We start from the raw sequence: 21,183 nt of genomic DNA on the forward strand, positions 1-21,183 counted from the left end.
AGGCCTCAGTGGAGACGTTCTTGTATTCATAGGCTTTTTACGCTAAAAAATCACCGTCTGTGTCTGAAATAGTGTTAAGAGTGTTACAGGAAATCCGGAATGTAGATGGTGTCATGCTTATATAGCAAAATGAAAATCTCTTAATAAAGTAACTGTTTGTCTCTTGTGTTATCCTCTATTTTTCTTGACGCCTTAAGAAAATTGTTTGTTATTGGATTACAATTTGGCTTTCTTTGAACCATACATGGTCCTCGTGGAGCTAGTATATTACGGGATGTGGAGGCGGCTGAAGTAGGGCAATGTGTGTAAGTTAAGGTTGTAAGGTTAGATATATTAAACTGTTTGGTAAACACTAGTTGTTGTACTTTAAAAGATAAGTTGCTTTGATTTTACTGATGAAAATTTTATTATATTTTTATTAATTTTGTCAGAATTATTATATAAAAATTATATTTATTACATATTGTTAATTTTATTTCATAAATATTTTTTTTTATAATAGTTGTAACTTAAAAATTATAATAGCTCGATACCAAATAGGGCCGAAGAGATTGAGTGGCGGCATTACTCGATTTCCACCTCCTTTTTCATTATTTACTGAGCTACCACTGGATGAGTCATGAGTCATGACGACCCGCTGTTGTAGTCTCTGTGCTGTGCCACCGTGATGATGAGTTTCTTGTACTTCCAATTAGGAAGAGGTTAAAGAACTTTCCAAGAAGCATAATAATAATTTTTGGTGGCGGGCAGCACCAGGGAACATCTTAAAACCATTTAGTTGACATCACTATCGGCTACAATTTACATAATTTGTTGTGAGTGCAAGGAATTATGAACACATTTACACAAGGGAACCATCGTGATAGCATGAATGAATGTGGGAGAGATGTTACAAACACCAATGTTGTATAGTCAAGAGAAGGTCTTTTTTGGGTATTCGGATTTTCTTCTTTTGAAGGAATACCACAGTAGTCGGATTTTCATCTTTTTATGAAGGAATCTCTGTCGTATTCCTTCAAAAGAAGAGAAATATCACTTCATTGTTTTTACGATTACAGGGTACAGCGTATTAACATAGACAATAAAGGTTTGATATAACACCACGTCACATGCACTAATGGTTTCTTTTCTTTCTTTCTTTCTTTTTTAAATAAATGAAAAATGAAAAGATGTATTCGCACCAAATAATTGAATCAAAAAGTGGCAAAGCAAAGAAAAAAGCTTACAAAGAAAGAGCTACCTACTTTCTTATTCAAAATTAAGAGGACGCAACAGGTTGTCTCAACTCTCAACGCTATAGCTGTTTAGCTACTAACCATTTACATACAGGACAATATATATTAGATTTCGTCTCATGGATGGAACAACTTATTGCCACATTTGCATCTCCATGAGAGCAGATAATAATTTTCATCTTCTTGGGATGATGATGGTGATGACGATGACGATGAAGCCTTGAGTCGCTTTTTAGGGTGTGGAGGAATAACTAGAGTAGCCACACATGGTGTACAATTCAAGCACTTGTGTACACACTGTGGAGGCCTTGAACCCAACACCATTTTCACTTGCTTCAAACCTTCACTTCCTCTTGAAAGTACTGAACCAGCTTCCCCAAAAAAAAAAAAATAATAATAATAATTAAAAAAAAGAAGTTTCACGTAAAATGGAACCGAACTCACTTTCAAAAATAATATTTTCACTAGATATTTTAGCCACGTAATGTATAAACTATGGTGGGTGTGTTCCTTTTTTACCTGATTTGGGAGAAAAAATCGTGAAAGAAATGATGAACATCACGATGACTCTGTTCTTTAGCCCAGTTAAGCTGTCTCTTGGCGGAGCCATGAGTCTTGTCTGTGAGTGAACTAATGGGAGTATCAATTTTGGTTGTAACTTGTAAAGAAAGAGACGAGATTGTATGAATATTCAGAGAGTGGTGATGGCAGCTAAAAGAGAGAACCTTGCACATGATGGAGGTGCTTCGTTCAAAAAAAACAATGCATCTATCAGTATAAAGGGTCCCAATAGCATAACTTTGTGCTGAAATATCTTTTCAAGAAATAGTAGCTCAGACTGAAGTTACAGATTTTCATCTTTTGCCAGTTGACCTGCCGTTGCTTTGCTATTAAATTTTTCTGGAAGTACAACTACAGTCCTGGTCACTTGTTTTGTTCAATCAAATAAAAAAGAATTAAAAAACTGAAGTGTTTTGGACCCCTTCTTTTGTCATCATAGAAAATGTGACTACCCTTGTGCTTTGATCATTCACTTGTTTCTGTAAGGATGGCTCATTATAGTGAAATGAAGAAGCAAAGTCAATCTGGATCTGGACTCAAGCCATATACTGATAAAGCCAAATCAGCAAAGCTAAATGCCATAAGTGCCAAGTCAGATATGCCAGCTAAGCAGCAGCAATGATACCTTAACTGATTCTGTTACGCATGCTTAATACTAGTGAAGTTAGAATTAGTTATTAATAACTAATTAGTTACCGATTAGTTAAGCATCCAGTGATGTATATATATAAACCTTGATTGTTCTAGATTGTTCATTGAATTAAAAAAAAAAAACGTGAAATACATTGCAGCAATAAAATAGTTTTCTCTCATTTTCTAAGCTACCAAACAGCAGTTATCAATCAATTTTCATATTTCTTTCAGTTTCTATATGCTAGTTTTTTTTTTTTTTTTTTTTTTGAGGCTTTCTATATGCTAGTTTATTATGCACTAGTTTCTTTCTTTTACCAGCCATGGGCTCCTGCCAATGCTTCTTTTATTTTGCAAGGCTGATGTGAATCTTTGAATGAGTCATTTTGCATAGATTGCTTATACAACATAAACTTTGCATGATCGTCATGCAAATGTAATTTTGGGAAATTTTGTCGCTAAAATGTCATATTATTTATGTTTGAACATTAGGTGAAAGGCACACAAATGATGGGAAGCAAACAAAGAGTGGTAGCGAATTATTAGCTAACTCGCGAGCTTGAACACCTGAACTTTTAACTACTTCTTCATTCCCATACTTGTTATAAGAAACAAATCCCCTGTAGGCCTTTCTGTCAAGAAACATTACTTTCCATTTTATTTTCATTTCAATCTAAAATGGAAGCGCTTTCAACTTCCCCTGAAGGATACAATATGGGAATGTTAATGCTAGCCTGCACGGTATTGTCGTGGATATTGCTCATCCACTGGTGGAGCCAGAAGAATCAGAGAGGCCCAAAAACCTGGCCATTTGTTGGAGCGGCGATAGAACAGCTAATGAACTATGACCGAATGCACGACTGGCTGGTGAATTACCTTTCTGAGTTAAAAACTGTTGTGGTCCCAATGCCGTTTACAACTTATACCTACATTGCCGATCCTGCTAATGTAGAACATGTTCTTAAGACCAACTTTGCGAATTACCCAAAGGTAAGACGCCCCATGTTCACTCAGTTTCATCATTTTATTGACATTCTAGTTTCTATACTTCGCATTAATGAGAGTCACTGATTTAATTGAAGGGTGAAACGTATCATTCGTACATGGAAGTGCTTCTTGGAGATGGGATTTTTAATGTAGACGGTGAGCTTTGGAGGAAGCAAAGGAAGACTGCAAGCTTTGAGTTTGCATCTAAGAATCTGAGAGATTTCAGCACCAAGGTCTTCAGGGAATATAGCCTGAAGCTCTCTAGTATTCTAACTCAAGCATCGTGCCACAATCAAGAAATAGACATGCAGGTAATGCAGAAGATTCTTTACATGTAGGGAACTTTCAACAAATACAGATAGCTAAATTTGATTGCACATTCAAACTACAGAAGCTGTTTACATTTTCAAGAGCAAGAATACCAACTACCAAATTTGCGTGCAACTTGATACAACACGTGTGTTTTCATATTCTTTCTTATTGGCTGGCTGGTGTCATGTTTAAAGAGAGCTTTCTAATTGTTGTTTCTAGGAGTTGCTGATGAGGATGACTTTAGACTCTATATGCAAGGTGGGATTCGGAGTGGAAATAGGAACTTTGGCTCCTAATCTGCCGGATAATCGCTTTGCTCAGGCTTTTGACACTGCTAATATCATTGTGACTCTTCGCTTCATTGACCCTTTGTGGAAGATAAAGAGATTTCTACACTTGGGCTCAGAAGCTCTACTTGACAAGAGCATCAAAGTAATTGATGATTTCACCTACTCTGTAATCAAAAGAAGGAAAGCAGAGATACAAGAAGCTCGTGAGACTAGTGACGGTACTAAGGTAACATAACATAAACTAATTCAAGACAGACTTGAGTCACTTTTATATCTACAAAAACTAAAAGATTTACATTCACCTTTCAAGCAACTTGTTAATCATGCATGAATGCATCAGATAAAGTATGATATATTGACAAGATTCATCGAGTTAAGCGAAGATCCTGAAAGCAACTTAACTGACAAAAGTCTCCGAGATGTTGTTCTGAACTTTGTGATTGCTGGCCGAGACACAACAGCAACAACTCTCACATGGGGTGTATACATGGCGATGACTCATAATCATGTAGCTGAAAAGCTTTACTCAGAGCTCAAAGCTTTTGAAGCAGATAGAGCAAAGGAAGAGAAGGTGTCATTGGTTCAGTATGACAAAGAGGACCTTGAATCATTCAATCAAAGGGTAACACAATTTGCAGGGCTCTTAAATTATGATTCAATGGGGAAATTATATTATTTGCATGCAGTTATCACAGAAACACTCCGTTTGTACCCGGCAGTCCCTCAGGCATGCATTCTTTGTTCAAATGATTAAGTTTCTTCTCTGCACAAGCTTCACGAGTCATTTTGACATATATTTTACGAATTTAGGATCCTAAGGGAATCCTGGAAGACGATGTCTTGCCAGATGGAACAAAGGTAAAAGCAGGAGGAATGGTAACTTATGTTCCGTATTCAATGGGTAGAATGGAGTACAACTGGGGCCCTGATGCAGCTTCATTCAAGCCTGAGAGATGGCTCAAAGATGGAGTCTTCCAAAATGCTTCTCCATTCAAGTTTACTGCATTTCAGGTAAGCCTAAAAGATCCAATATCCAGCCATGACATGTGGAGCCACACCGAGGCATCTCATGGTTCTTGTTTTTGTTGATATGCAGGCTGGGCCGAGAATATGCCTTGGGAAGGACTCAGCATATCTCCAAATGAAGATGGCTCTGGCCATTTTGTGCAGGTTTTTCAAATTCAAGTTGGTCCCGGATCATCCAGTGAAATACAGAATGATGACGATTCTCTCGATGGAGCATGGTTTGAAGCTTACAGTAGAGAGACGTTCTTAAAAAGACTCTGAGGCCATAATGTCCTTTTGCTTACTACCATAAAAAGAGATGTTAAATGAAGAACACAGACCAAAATGTCACTTTTCTAAATAAAACTTCCATGTGCTTGATATAGTTTAGTTTGGCTTGTATTTTAGGCTGTACATGGAACAGTGGCCAAGTAGGCTGGGACGATCTTCTTTCTGTCCTGTTGAAACGAAGGACACCGTCCAATGTTGGTGTTCTTCAATTGTCGGTGCCTCTTCTCAGGCAATGGTGGATGCAATTGACATAAAATCGATGGTTTATGAATTTTAATTGATAATAATGCTGCTTCGTTAAGGATAGAAATGTTATGGAAACCAGAGTGTTCCATAATGGAGCTTCATTCCATCTGAAATTTTCGTGTTTTGAGACATGTTTAGGCATCAACGTATCATGTTAAAAGAGGGGAAAAAAGGGTCATTCGAGAATTATATCACACCAAAAGAAAAGATATAACATTCATCACTGAAGAACAAAGTAGTTGTTGCGTACAATTCATAAACAAGAGATGCCATCAAAACTTGTAAGCCTTGGTTAAAAAAAAAAAACAACCACAAAGGAAGGTTGTGATGACAGACCAAATGGAACTGCTAAAACCAAGCTCGCCTGTCTGAGGCATCCCCCACTTGAAATTGCATAAACAGCCGAAACACTGAAGGACATTAGAAAAAACCGAGATCCCAGCCCCTGATATGAGTGTAGTGTCAAACTCCTGAAAAAGGACATCTTGAACTAGCATGGACTGATTGTAACAGACTTCATCAGACTGAAAATAGAGAAACCTTTAGTCCAAAAACAACATAAACTGAAGCTTAAACACAGTGCACGGAATGTCCAGCCAACAGATCCATGACTGATCATGATAAGATATGGAGAACCCACAAGTTGAAACCAAAAACAACTTGGTAAATGTATTCTCAGGGAACCATGGCCATGAACTAGGCAGCCTCCCACCAATGGAAGCTAAAAAGTCGCAACAGGCTTCCATGGAAAGGAAGCCCAGCCAAAAAAAGGTTGAAGAAGTAATCTGCCAAAGTTCCCCGGAAAACAACAAAGCTGCTTCTCAACTACGTGTAGGCCCACCACTTATGATGAGGCAGAAAAAAAAAAAGCACTATGCTGATTGCTGCTACCAATGTAAACTGACCGTAAGAATTCTTATACTGTACCCAACTTTAATTTAGGGGACGGACATTCCATTTCCATCCCAATTAGGAGAGAATATCGCATCTCCACAGGCTTTCCACAAGCCGAGCAACTGTGCTGCTATTAATTGAGTTGCAGTTTTGGAGATTTAATCCCACCAGAGTCTTGCCTAATTTTTTCAAGGCAGGCATGCTCTTGTTTGATACTTCAGAGCAACTTGACAAGGAAAGGACTTGTAAATTGAGCTGCTCTGCATGAGATAGGGCAGAAATGCCCATATCAGTGATTGCACACTTCGAGACATCCAGATAACTGAGGAACATACAGTTGTTTCCAATTGCAACCAAACTCGCATCTGTAATCTTCCTGCAACCATCAAGGTTCAACAGTTCGAGGGTTTCACTGTGTAGCCTAGCCAAGGCCAAAACTACTTCATCTGTCAGATTCAAGCACCCACTAAGATTCACCTTCACAAGTCCTGCTTTGCAACTTTCCAAAAGTGGGAAAATCCCAACATCTGTTATTCCATATAGCCCACTCAAGTCTACATGCTGAAGCTGTGGGCACAGCTTCCCCAACATGGCAAGGCTAGCATTTCCAAATCCAGGGCAGTTTCGTATGGACAAGGAACGAAGAGAACAGTTAGGAGAGAGCATAGGCATTTCCGTTGCCATATCCTTAATCCCCATACACTTCACGAGGGTGAGAGATTTCAACTTTGATGCACTGTTGGATACAACACCAAGGATCCCTGATTGGCTAACCCTGTTACACTCCTCCAATTGTAGGATCTCAAGAGATCCAGCAGCTTTAGAAAAAGCTACCAATCCATTGTCCGACACAAAGCAGCACTTGCGGAGGCACATCTGCTTCAGATTTAAACAACCCTTGCCCATGGCTTCAAGACTCACATCTGTTACACCCCCACCGGAAGCAATTGTCAAAGAAACCAATTTCTGCAAACCCTGAGCATTACCCATGACCCAAAATCCTTTCTCGCTGACATTTGGCAGATCACTCAGGACAAGATTGGTAAGAGCCTTCCCATAATGTCCAATCACGGCCAGAGAGAAATCTGTGATGTTTAAGGCCTGAAGCTTGACCCTTGTGAGGACAGATGAAGCTGATGATAACAGACTTGATATTCCCTGATCCCTTACAAGAGGGCAGTCCTTGATAGATAGGCATTGTAGGTTGCGGCAAAACTTTCCAATAGCTTGCAAACCATCGTTGCCAATCTTTGAGCATGATTCAATGTTTAAAGAAGTCAAATTAGGGCAGTTCTCAGCAATTGCAATCAAGCTCTCGTTGGATATTGAAGGGCAGTGGCAAAGTTCAAGCTTTTCCAACAAATGGCATTCTTTAGCTATCTCCAAAAGACCTTCATCTCCAACGGACGGAACATTCCATAAGGAAAGTGACTTGAGAGAAGGGCAGCCGCGGGCTATTGCTGATAAACCAAAGTTGGTGACTCCATGAGTATATTTGTTTCCTCGGATTGAAAGCTTCCCAAGCCCCCCATGGCCGCTTGTTCCAACAGCAATTGCAGCAAGTCTCAGATCTGTTGCTTTCTTCCCATCCAAGCACCTAGTAAGATAACCATCACCGTCTTCATCACATGAGACCATTTCAACATGATCAGACACCGATGCAACCACCTCCTTCTCCAGCTTCTCCGACTTGCAGATTTCAGCCTTACGAATACTGGTCAACATCATAAGCCACTTTTTGGAGACACAAGCAGCGAAACTCCTCTCTTTACCGCTGGGAAGGCGTCTAAAGATCTCATACAGACATTCATCGGGAAGAACATCAATTGATGGTTGATTTTCGAACTCAAATTCAGTTTCACCGGAGGCAAATTGAGCACTAAGGCGAGCCCTTTTACGAGGAGGGCAGTAAGCATCCACATGGGAACCAATAGAGAACAAATCATCTCCTGCAAAACCCATCAAACAAGGCACTTAGAATGAGCTAAATCTGCAGTAAAATGATTGATTCAATTGCTAACTAATTCCTAAGATCAATTTCTTCCCAAACTAATCTTCCACTAAAGTACCCACAAAAATATATCTTAACAAAATTATTCAGCTAACAGATCATTTCATCCAGCTAAAGTTATTTATCAGTTGAATCAAATCTAAACGTCCTAAGCAGATGATAAAGAAATCATATCTTGACAAACCAAGAGCCTAAAACAAAAGCCAAGAAAAGGGAAACGACCGTACCACGGTAGTTGACGAGAGCAGGCATGGTGGCTGATGCTGAAGGAGAGCAGTCGGAAAAAAGAACCCTCGCTGGAGAGAAAAAACAGCAACCAAAAAAGACAAGGCGAAGCAGAAACAGATGAAATACAAGAACGCTTGAGAGGTTGAATGCATGAAGTAGCAATAACCCTAAACGAGTAGGGCAAAAAAAAAAGAAAAAAAGTAAAAAAGAAAAGATGGTTTGGTTTAGAATGGAGGAAGAGTTGATGAGGGAATGTGCATGAATGAGTTTGGACCAAAAATGAACAAGACCGCTCTTATTATATACATATGCGCGTGTGTGCATGTACCAAGAAAAGCTTTGCGAGAGGACAAAAAGAGATAAAAATGGTTGTCGTGTTGAGAATTCTTGAGAAGGTACATTAACTGTGACGACACTCTCTCTGTTTTTGCTACGTGCATTGTATCTTCCCTTTTTCTTCCCCTATTCTTTCTATTTTATTATTCCAACCAACAACCTCCCTCCCTCTTTGCTTTCCACGTAACTATTTCTTTTTCTTCTTTATTTTTTTTTTTAATTTGGACTTTTAGAATTTTCTTCTTCGAGAAAAATTCAATTTGAAATATGATGAAAATGGTTTTTTTTTTTAAATATTTAGGCTTTTTACCACTACAGACAAACTCTACAAGACATTAATTTTTTTTTAAAAAAAAAATTGAAACACTAATTACAGCTATGATATTCGCAAGTTGTGTTAGGAAAATTTTTAAAGTTACAAGCGATATTTTCGAATAATATGCTTTTAAAGTTGAGGCATAAACTCAAATGATGTGTCGTCCGCAATCAATTATTACTATTGATAATAATTGATATTTTTTTTTTTTGTGACAGTCATTAATTAGACACTTTTCAATGCCAATGGTAAATAACATGTCGTATTGATGCATCTTGTTGTTTTAAACTTAAAATTTGTATCACAATTTTGTGAGTATAGATTATTTGATTTAAATAAGAAGTTTTTAATGGTGTTGTATAATATTTTACAATACTAATAATGAGATTGTTCTAGACCCTTATTTTAATCTCTAACATTAGTTTAATTAAATGGATAAATAATTAGTTAATGAACAAGCAATAAGCAACCTTTAAGACTAAGTTGATGAATTCAAATTCAATAGACATACTTATGAACTCAACACAAAAAGAAAGAGGTTGTGATATATTATAACTCTTTTTTTTTTCTTCTTTTAATTTATAAATAATCTTTTTAATCAGTTTGTTAGCTAATATAATATTTCTAAAGAAAATTATACCTTCTTATTTATACAAATATTTTATATTGTTGATCAAAATCTAAAAATGTATGTTTACTATGCTATTGATACCGTAGAAAAAAAAAAAAAAACAAAGAGACCCTTTAAATAATTAAAGTAAACAAGACATTTTTTTTTTCACAGCCAATGAAACGGTCATCTGGCTCACCTCCCTTGTGATATAATTATATGGATTTCACCCCTTTTTTTTTTTTTTTTTTTTTCACAGACGGATCGTGGGATTATTTTATCCATTAGGAGAAGTTTTGAGTTTAAAATGTGTTGCTTTCGTAAATGGGACAACTTGATTCTTTTTTCTTTTTAAGATAAATACGACAAAATTTGATTAATAGAACAAGTTGTGCAAATGATAGATTGATGACAAAAGACAAGCTGTGACAGACTCAAGTTGGTTCTTAGAGAGGTCCTTTGATTAATTGTATAGAGTCACTGCTAATGCATTGCTTTCTGCATTTTCCAACTATGGAAATGGACAACATGACTTTGGGATCTGGGAACCCTCCCGTACAAAGCCCTAACTTTATCATATCTTTAATCATCATTTAAAAAAAAAACTAATTAATGAACTATCATTTATCGAATAATAACTTTAATGCCAGTGGACAACCAACACACAAAAAGAAAAAACATACGGTACATGGATTACAAGATTAATTTAATAAGCAAAGAGCAATAAAATATTTCAAATTGTATTTCAATTTCAATCATTTTAAATACCCAATAACAATTAATTTGGGGTTTTTAAACTGTACATACTATGCAACTAGTCATTTCACCGGCCGCAGATTGTGAACCATTTCAACTCTCAGCAATTTCCATTGGGCTTCTATGCAATTAATCTAAAATAATGGGAAAGCGATAATGAATGGAGTCCCATCAAAATCAATCAAATTTACTGGATAATTAAGAAAATTTGCTACTCACCAGTCACCACTCATGTTTCATAACCACGGGCACTCATTAAATCATTGAGCCGTTGTTTCTTGAAAGTCAAGTTCTCATAAATCGTGGGCCTGCGTCGGTAAAATATTTTTCCAGTAGAGGAAATTTTAGAGCAAAAAGGGAAGTTTAAGGAGGTAAAAAAAAAAAACCATTAAAGCAAGGCCAAGTTGGATCTGCAAACAAGAGCAAATTAAATGAATTCTCATCAATTTGCTCAGAAAAGCGTACTTTTGGAGTCAACTAGGCAACCTTTTACTTTGTAGCTCGTTGGCGATGGTCCATTTTGGTGCTGAGAAAATGAAACAAGCTCACAATTTTTGGGTTTGACTTGCAAATTAAAAATAGAAAAACACCGAATGGGGTGCAAAAATCCGGAGGAGGCCCATGTCAGCATCATATGGTATGTATCATGTAAACATTGTACAGTAGCTTTCTTGGTTCTCACCTCCTGGGCAATAATGGCGACTGCTATTTATATGCAATGAATTTGATTGGTTTTATTAAGAGACTGATAGATTGACAAACATATACAGGTAGGTCCGATGTAAGGCGCCCAAGGATTTAATCAGCTTTATCATCGTATTCATATCAAATGGGCAGAATCAATGGATCTCACGATTCAAATATTGAAATTTTTGTCAAATTACCATCCACTTCTTTCTTCTGCTTCCTTTTCTGAATCCAACACTTGAGTCCTAACTAATTCGTATTTGAATAAAATCAATAAATTGATACATAATTGAAATCCCAAATATTATTCGTGTTTGAATAAAACCAACAAATTGACACATAATTTACAATTTTTTTCTTTTTTTTAAAATAGAAATTTAACCGAGTAAAGAGTTATTCCACCGATTTATGTTGCTTTCCAAAATTGTCACACATTTATGTTTTTTTTTTCTTATTGATACGAATAATTTTTCATAATATAAAGGAAATATTATTTGCGATCCATGTGTGGTGCAAATGTTGCCACCCATTATCATAATCTAAAGAATTATGACGTTGTACTTGAAATATCGCCCAACCTGAATATAAACGCAACTTCTTCCTAATTTCAAATTTACCTAATTAAAATTAGGATTAATAATTTTTTGCAAGATTAACATTCAAACGAGAAATGGTTAAATAGAATCTTGTTTAAATACAAAAACTCTTTTTTTCCTTTTAAGAAAAAAAGAAATGAGCACTTTATTTCACTTGGATTGGCCGTATAATAAAGAGAAATTATCCATCGACCACCTGTTCTTTTTCTATTTTTTCAGAAATAAAAATATCTTTTTTTTTTTAGTTGATTTCCACTAAAAGTTACATTTTTTTGCACTTTTCCACTTTTGTTTATATTCTGTTATAACCTTATTGATGTAATAGGGGTAAAATTGTCATTTCACATGCATAGTAAAAGTCAACGTCATTTAAAGGCGGTAGAAAGAGGAAAAAAAGATAAAAATATTCCAAATTATTTTGTTTAATTTATTATCTAATGTCTAAATTGCAAAGAAAATTTAAAGTAATTTAATTTTTTTTCATTTAATCAGGGCGAAATAGTAATTTTACATTAAAGGAGTAAAATAATCATTTTGTTAATATTCTGTTAACTTCTCTCACGGACTTTAGACGGCAGTGAAAAAATGATACATTTTGTAACTTCGTGTGGAAGTCAGCAAAAAAAAAAAAAGATATGTGTATTTTAAAAAAGTCCGAAAAAACAGAACAATTACCCTATAATAAATGAGTCTCTATACGGACACTATGATGATAAATAAATAAATAAATGATATATTCTAATAATGGAGATTGCAGAGTCGTGATCTTGTCAAGGATCAGGCTACGGTGCAACTATAGTATCGTGCCACAGTTGCATCCGGCCGTTGGATGCACTTGAATTGGTGGGGTTCACTGGCATCCAACGGTTGGATGCAACTGTGGCACGGTACCACAGTTGGACCACATGTTTCCCCTCTTGTCAATTATAAAAATCATTATCTTGATAGTGTGGAGACAGCGGCCATTTCATTCTATGATTGATGATTATTTCCTGTTCACACCCTTTGTCAAGATGGCATTGAAAAATATGAGCTCCTGAGTTTGAAAATTTGCACATGAAATAGGTTTAAAAATATCCAAATAATTCAACTTGAACAATACTAAAGTATCCTAATATATATGTCACAAAATGTATTTGAATTCTTCAAAAATATATTGATAACAAAAAAGAAAGAAGACTGAGTGAAACTGATTAGATTTATATCAAGAGAAATGGTTTTAGATTAAAATATATATATTAAGACAAAATCGGACAAAACCAATGTTCATTAGGAGAGCTTTAATCTGGCTCTAAGATGACAGTGAAAACAATAAGTTTAAACCTAGCTCTGCTTCAATATTAGCTAATAAGAAAGTAATCAGCTCTTAAATTTATTATGAATTAACAATACAAGTACACAACAAATTAGTCTTACATTATAGGATAATAAATAAGAAAATTATACACACACACACACACACACACATTGATATAATTGAAGTCATTATGTTTGTGGAATCGTGATCTTGGTGATTGCATAATCATATTCTTCGAGGTCATTAGAGATTGTAATTTGGTGATTGGATATCACGGTGATTTCGTTCTATGATGATTTTTCACTTGAACATTTTCCAAGTTAAAAAATAAAATAAAATAAAATAGAGCTCGGCTTGAAACAAGAGCCATGTTTTCCTTTCTTACATTCTTTCTTTCTTTTAATAATATTTTATCTAGTATTGTTTTTTGAATATCTTGCTGGCAACCAGAGAGGGAGTACATAGATCGACAGACAACTTTTAATTTTTTAACCTTTTCACCCACTTAACTTTGCCCCATTTCTAATTTTCATGAGAATTCTCCATTAAATTTGTTTATAAGATACTACGTGCCCTCACCAGGCCATTTCTTATTGTTCATTTTATCACGCTTCCAAGCCATACAAAATACAATTTTTAAAGAACGTTGTTGAGTACTGACCAATGTTAATTTAAAGAGGACCAAATTAAGATAAAATTAAGCTGTAATTCTACCGACCAATGCAAATGTCATTAAACATGTACAAAACTTGTAGCGTGGGGTGGGTTGAGCTGTATTAACTTCACTTTTAAGCGTGAATTAATAATATTGACCCAGTCACGTGATTAAGAACACTTTATTGATTCTATCAGATTCAATGTTTAGTTAACTAATCCACAGTAGCTACTCATAATTACCAACTACAACGACATATCAGATCATTAGCTGAGCAAATGGATCGAAAAAGATCTGATGCACGCTGCAGAGATCATACGGTATCCCCTATCCTTTATTCTAAATGTTTCTGCGTGCCGTATCTTTGATTTTCTTATCCTGCAGTATGTCTCTGTGTGTGTGTGTGTGTGTGTGTGTGTGTACACACGATTCAAATGAAGAACAACTTTGGGATGCATGCATGGCCATTTAGGTCAATTTCGAATAGACCAACGAAATAAATGAAGTGCGTTGAATATGACTATGAGTATTGGCATTGGATTGGATGATGATAATAATAATAATTTTGTTTTCGAATTGGAGGACGCGTGAGTAGGTGTTGTTGTTGTGGCCTGTGACCTACAGGGACATGCACAAATTAAAAAAGTGAATCAATCAGAAAGTGGGTGCAAATTTAAGATTGGTACATTCTCAAGCCTGGCTCTGGCCGATGGCCATCTCCCCACTTGTCAATTTGGTGCGTAAAATTAAATAATATATTTCAGTTTAATTAAATAGGATCAAGTTGATAAACTAGTGCAAGAATATTTATCACTAATCATTCACTTTACTTCTAACCCCTAGCTTAACCCCCCTTGTATTAGAAGCATTAATGATCAATTCATTCATAAATTTTCTATGACAGCCCGACTAATTGCTGTCAGCCCCACTATGTTGCTAATCTCAATGTCGAAATCCTACCACACCGGGCTGGTTAGTATTGTTGTACAATTATGATGCAAGTAGCACAATTATAAATTGTTGCATTTGATTTTCCTCAGTTATATATGTATTTCTATACCTCAAGCATTTAATTAATTAATCAATAATTCTCCTGCTAGTGGTAGATAAACAATTATAGTCCTGCCATTTTCTTTTTTCTTTTTCTTTTTTTCTTTTTTTAAAGAAACATCCTTAGTTGCCTTCCAGTCACTCACATATAAATGCTAAAATTTAAATCTTTCTTTTTTAAATTACGTGTTGGTTTCATCTTGCATTTGCCATACCGACCTTCAAAATTTTTAATTATGTTATTGTGTCCACAAAGCACCAAAAAATGTCGAATTCAACACGGTTTAGCATATTGTTTTTAAGAGAAAATACATATATATTTGTCTCTTTCTATTTATGTATATAAATATATGCAAGCGCGATTCATGCACATTAAGGAATCAGTGGTTAGACCACTAGTTAATCCACATTGCAGGCATTAAAAAAATGGTGTTAGAAGTAAGAGCACATGATTTTTGGTCAATAGAATTTGTTGATCGTTTCTGATTTAAAAGCAAGAAAAGATTCAAGCAGCATTTAAGGTAAAACGACAGAGTATTCATTTATATGTTTTTGGTAGTTGAATAATGTGTAAAGTATCTCGAGCCTATCCATAGCAGGATTCCCTAAGAATAAAAACAAATAATGTAATCATATCTTTGTTTTATAAGGTCTCACATTCAACTTTATAATAGCATTTTGGTATTGCGTACATTCACTGAATGAGGGACGCAATATTATTATGCGTGTATCTATTTCCTATTAGAATGTCAATTATGGTGGTTTGTTCATCCTTGCTACGCCATGGCAAAATTTCTTTTCTGGAGGGCTTGACAGTTTCAAATATTATGTCTCAAGTACTTGCATGTACTTAATTGTTACTTTGCTTTTGAATTATAATTATTTTTTTCACGATTATTTTACTAATAAAGGCTCTAAAATTGGTACCCAATTAGAATATTAAAATTGTATTATTTTAGCTCATAATCAAATAGATAATTTATAATCGATATATGAGAATTTCCTACATTCAGCAAATGTATTTAGGTAACTCTGACCTATTTAGAGTTAGTGTTCTATCGATTTGTGCCTTGGCCAAGAATTTAGTCACTCTCATCTCTCTTTCTCTTGGTCGTGCTTGGCTTTGGTGTGTTTCGCTTCGAGCTTGGATCAAGACAGCAGTATGCTGAGATTTGGATTAAGTTGGAAGACTGAGCGGGGAGCTGAACGGCAAAGATAAATCATGATTAATTATTTTGTCTCTTCATTTAAACGAATCTGAATATAAATATCTATACAGTAGCATAATTTATCTATTAATTTTTGTTTTTGAATCTTGGATTAAAATATATTGCGGTTGGCTTAATTGGGTAGTGCAATTTATATCTGATATCGTTTTGAGATAACGATATTAAGTGTTGTTGGGTTATCGACAGTCTTTTGGCGAACGTGAGGCTGCAGTCCGCTGATACTTTGCATTCGTTTTATTTTGTTTCGTGTGGCCGTTAGCTGACGCATTCTACACGTGCCGGCAAGGCAAAACACTCATGGATATTCATCATCAAATGAACTGCCTCAACCAACACCCATAATTTTCCACGTTTCAATGCACCCACCAAGGAATTGGATCCTTCTCTAGAAAGCTTATTTGCCGCCAAAAAAAATTCTAGAATACTTTATATGTATTATAATTAATTGATGCATACATAACATATATAATTGAATTTAATATAATCATCACTGGTTTATAAGATAAATACACACATGTCATGTTATTATTTACTTATTGTATGACTGACACGGTACATCAAATATATTCTAAAATTTTTCAAGAATTGGACCCTTCTCTATATTAGAAAGCTTATTTTCGGCCAATAAATAAGGGGAAAAAATTAAATTAATATGCAATTCATCAAATCTTACACTTAGTGAGAAAATGTGTTTATTATATTATATGCAGTATTAAAGTTCTAGAAACAAAAAGAAAAAAAAATGTTACTTTGACTAAAAAAATTAAAATGTTTTGATAAAAATAAATTATTTATAACTATCTTGGTTTTTTAGTTATTTTATACCTTTTATCAAAATTTTGTAATTCATTCTCTGTCAAAACAATATTGTTAGGAAAAAAAAAAGGGCCACTTATTATTGGAAAATGGTGTTGAATTGAACCCGTAGTTATTTTGGTCAAATGAATTTGTTGAACTTTGCGCGTTTAATTGCAAGCGAGAAAAAGATGTTTTGGGTGTTTGAATAATATATTTAGTTTCTTGAGGCTATCCATCTCAGCATTCATTGAATATAGGGATGGATTATGCATGTATGTATTTTTCAACAAGAAATTAAATTTCGTGGTACTTGCCGAGATTAAAGCAAAATTTCTTTTTAAGCGCTCAACAGTTTCAAAGATTAATTAAGCGTTAATTAAGAAGAACTAGAAATGAAAACGATAGTTTCTTGCATGATTTTGTCAAAGAAGGCAACACTAGTTTCTACAAAGAAATCATTTAATAGTTTTTGTGACGCTAACAGATCAACCCACCAACTCTATGTAAAAGCAGGAGAGTGCTGCAGACACAACCATAAAGAAATTTCAAATCTCTGATGTAATAGAGTCGCCGCAGATTATAATTTATCTTGTTCAGGATTAATGCAACCTGTGAAGCTGATTCAAAGAATCGTACAGCATATGTACATAAAGTTCATACTGATATCGGCGGCATCAGCAATGAGGCGGGCGATATTTGTTGTTTAGCTATCAAGATTCATTCGGTGAAGCTGCTGCACCTCCACATTCTTTGAATTTGCTTTTTGCGCCCCGCAGCTGACGCGCAGTTCTACACGTGCTAATTGCAATCTCTGAAAAGATTCGCCGACATTCGTCAATCAACTGCGTCCCGAAACTAGTAAACCTTCCTCGAAATATAAAACAGAAGAATACGTTTTTAAATGGAGAAATTCTTCTACAGTGCAACCACCAAGGGCCGTTTTGGGCTGATCGGGGATGGAGTTTTGCAGGTTTTACATAAATCCGCATCTAATTCATTATTTTGTGGTTTATTGAGTTATGTGGATTTATGCAAATTAAGCGGATTGAATTAAACCTAAACACCCTAACACCATTTATGCAACAGGTCAATCATATTTATTCTGGTGTATGTTTAAGAAAAAAAGAAGAAATTGACAAACAAGTGGGTAGTTGTTTTGAAAATAAAATTCACAATGTTATATTCCTACTACTTAAATGATGGTTTTATTACCTCGAAGTCATTAACATTTTCTCTTATAAATGGGTTCATAATTAAAACTCGACCCACCTCATATCGGTTTGTAGATTGATCCATATTTAACCACTTTGTATATGGGTCAAGCCCACCCCATTGCCAGCTGAGGTTTTACTTTCTGATTTGGGCCAAGCTTTTCTATTTCCGGCTCAAGTATTCCAAGCAAGCAGTCTTCGTATACCAACTTCATCGCACCAGGTGAAACTAGAAGATACTGCTATTCGAGTAACCCACTAACTCGACGAACAATATTACACAACAATCTCTAAGCATTTGTTTCAAAGTTGAGTCTAGATGAAAATTCAGCTAACATTATTTCAAGTCATGCAAGTAACTTAAAACAGACATTACAGATTGTACCGTGGTAAGCATTAACAAGACAAAAGCAGAGAACACTGAGAATGCATGACCATGGACTGCTGAAATAGGTACGAATCATACTTGCCCAGCAGCTGCTGTAGTAGGCACCCACGTCATGTAATACCTTCCAAAGGTAGCTTTCTCTGACATTTAAGGCAGTATTTTTCCCGAGATCATTGAACAAATCTGCAACGTGTTGATCATCTTGAGAAAAATTAGTAATGACTCCATCAAGGCCAAGCAACGCAACATCTCTTGGTTGGCTGATGAGACAGCACATGAAGGAGACATAGTTTGAGAAGTATTTGATGTTGCGTTCCTGGCATTGTTCCAAGGCAACGCAATTTATCAGCACAGTACTGGTGATGTCGTTTGTGGTGATGGATGGAATTTGGAGCACCTGCTTCTCATATTTGATATCTAAAAAGCTTTCAGCTTTTCTTGGCTTGATCTTGATTCCTGATCGCCTGAGTTGTGTCACGCATTGCAGTGAATGAGTAGATGGACGGTATTTCTCTCGTTCAGCAATCGAGTTGACTGAGAACGATGGAAAGAGAGCCAGGTAAAATAACTCCAGTAAGTGCATGCATTTCAGAAATTCGGGCCGGTAGTTAAGTGTTGGACCTGACCAGGGAGACTGAAGAATTCTGAGACGAGCTTGATTAAAGTCTCGTCACAGCCAGACTTGGAAAACAATGACTTGAGAACAAACAGAGGAAGTTGGTTCTCGAGTTGAACAATGTCCCTGACAAGCATGGGAATTAACCATGGCCTAGTGAAGATGGGGTCATCAAAGTCCAGGTCCGCATCAGATTCGTCTCGGCCAAGGTGGCATAAGATCTCACTGAGAAAGCATCCGTCAAGCAGCATCATTTCTGCAAAATCATCACTCGGCATCAATACATTTGCTGAATAGCACCTTCTTGTTTGTGCGTGCTTCTATCCGCAGCATTTCCAGCAGATGATCGTGTAGGTCCTTTTCGCTCCGAGTCCGATCAAGGAATTTATCGAGAAAGAACCATTTGTACTCTTCAAACTCGAGCGGATGATCTTTGCCATGGTGGTAGGGACCTATTGAAACCATCTCGGGTTGCGTACACTTGTAGTTGATTCCCGTGAGACTAGAAGGAAGCTTGAAAATGGAGACAGATGGCTTCCGATTTCCCACAACATTTCTTCTTCGCCTCTCTTCAAGACGACGACTGACACTAGCAACAATATTGGAAATTGTGTACTGATTTTCAAATCTTGAAACGTGGGCAACCGTTCTTAGCTGCTGCTCCTCCTCCTCGTCCTCGGATTCATCAATCACAATATATTGGTACTCCATCACCTTGTCAATGTCTATGTGTGTGAAGATGACCGGAGGATCTTGCAGCTCTACTAATATATAAAGGCAAATGCTAAGTTACAATAATTGTAACATACATCTCTCATGTGAACCACATAAATTATGGGTCCTATAATTTTGTGTGGTTCACATGAGAGATGTATGGTGTTTTCAACTGATTTTGGGGGTAGGAAAATCCAAAATCAATCTAGAACAATAAATTTATATTTTTGGGGGAGATGGGGTACCTCACTAGTTTATTTTGTGCGGTGCGGTGTATCTGAAATTCGAGGGAGGTGAGAAGGGGAGAAAGAGTGGTAACAATGGTGAAAGGTCAGAAACGAGAGAGGTGTCTTTCCAAATGAGTTTCACGCCTGCAAAACAGTGAAATAGAGGTTAGAGGTGAAGCCGGGGTACCCCGGCATTCACACTCCGACGCTCAAGTTAGCAAACTCAAGCTTTAATGGTAAAGAGAGCTGGCCAGCCCTCTGTAAATTTAGGGTTTAAGGTTGAAAAAAACCTATTTTTTGGAGTGTGAGTGTTCATGGTGAGTGAGAGCATGGTGGAGAGTGAAACCTAGGCGCCTTTATATATGGAGTACCTTAGCTGCCACGTGGTGTACCCCTTTTTGGCTAACGTCCTTTTACCTCTTTATAATTTTTTGGGCCGTTATCTGCATGTTCGCGGCATATCTCATCTTTTGGAAACGTGGCGCGCGCTGGAGAGTGGTCCGGGGTACCTCTGCAGTAGCTGTCGGGTAGGCGGCTGGGGACCACTGTCCTTGGGACAGTGTCCTTCACTTTTGGCAGAGGTAGCAGGCGGCTGTCCCCCCCTTTTGATACGACGTTCTTGATTCCTAATTATGACAAAATCAAATAATATCTTTTAGGAGGCGGAGACGTTTCTCATGGCGGATATTTTCGGCGGATTCTCTTACATCCGCTTTTCCGGGTACATCGAGTTACGTGGGGTACCCCCTATTACGCGGGGTACCCTTATTTGTATGGGGTACCTCATATTATATGGGGTATCTCTATTTGTGTGGGATACCTCTAATTGTATAGGGTACCTCTATTTATACGGGGTACCTCAAGTCATGCCGGGCACCTCGGATTATTCAGGGTACCTCCGATTGTGCTGAAATCATTCCATTGGCTGACACGTGGCGCTCTATTACCTTTCCTATTTTCCCTCAAACATATGGTACAATTATTGTAATTTAGAGGCTCCCATATAT

General features: G+C 36.4%; 2 protein-coding genes and 1 pseudogene across 3 annotated transcripts; 1 reads left to right on the plus strand and 2 right to left on the minus strand.

Annotated features, from left to right (window-relative positions):
- Positions 1-2,948: 2,948 nt before the first annotated feature.
- LOC18054508 (cytochrome P450 704B1) lies at positions 2,949-5,662 on the plus strand. 2 transcript variants are annotated; one of them, XM_024192359.1, is made up of 6 exons: positions 2,949-3,416; positions 3,509-3,724; positions 3,945-4,241; positions 4,356-4,742; positions 4,826-5,026; positions 5,112-5,662. In XM_024192359.1, the coding sequence occupies exons 1-6, from the start codon at positions 3,105-3,107 to the stop codon at positions 5,289-5,291; spliced, it is 1,593 nt and encodes a 530-aa protein (XP_024048127.1). In that variant the 5' UTR covers positions 2,949-3,104; the 3' UTR covers positions 5,292-5,662. The 2 variants fall into 2 exon arrangements, with proteins under 2 accessions (XP_024048127.1, XP_024048128.1); XM_024192360.1 differs by having other exon boundaries at positions 4,356-4,637.
- Positions 5,663-5,748: 86 nt separating this feature from the next.
- On the minus strand, positions 5,749-9,112 carry LOC18054509 (EIN3-binding F-box protein 1). The gene is made up of 2 exons (XM_006450853.2): positions 8,690-9,112; positions 5,749-8,400 (listed from the first exon to the last, which is right to left on the minus strand). The coding sequence occupies exons 1-2, from the start codon at positions 9,012-9,014 to the stop codon at positions 6,527-6,529; spliced, it is 2,199 nt and encodes a 732-aa protein (XP_006450916.2). The 5' UTR covers positions 9,015-9,112; the 3' UTR covers positions 5,749-6,526.
- Positions 9,113-18,568: 9,456 nt separating this feature from the next.
- Positions 18,569-19,489, minus strand: LOC18054510 (annotated as a pseudogene).
- Positions 19,490-21,183: the final 1,694 nt, after the last annotated feature.

Source organism: Citrus clementina, unplaced genomic scaffold, assembly GCF_000493195.1.
Source record: "Citrus clementina cultivar Clemenules unplaced genomic scaffold, Citrus_clementina_v1.0 scaffold_1, whole genome shotgun sequence".
NCBI lineage: Eukaryota > Viridiplantae > Streptophyta > Magnoliopsida > Sapindales > Rutaceae > Citrus > Citrus x clementina.

Coding starts and splice junctions, on each gene's coding strand:
- LOC18054508 (XM_024192359.1), top strand. CDS start 3,105: ATGGAAGCGCTTTCAACTTCCCCTGAAGGATACAATATGGGAATGTTA. Junction 3,725..3,944: donor ATCAAGAAATAGACATGCAG/GTAATGCAGAAG, acceptor TGTTGTTTCTAG/GAGTTGCTGATGAGGATGAC. Junction 4,242..4,355: donor AGACTAGTGACGGTACTAAG/GTAACATAACAT, acceptor TGAATGCATCAG/ATAAAGTATGATATATTGAC.
- LOC18054509 (XM_006450853.2), bottom strand. CDS start 9,014: ATGCACACACGCGCATATGTATATAATAAGAGCGGTCTTGTTCATTTT. Junction 8,401..8,689: donor TGCTCTCGTCAACTACCGTG/GTACGGTCGTTT, acceptor TGGGTTTTGCAG/GAGATGATTTGTTCTCTATT.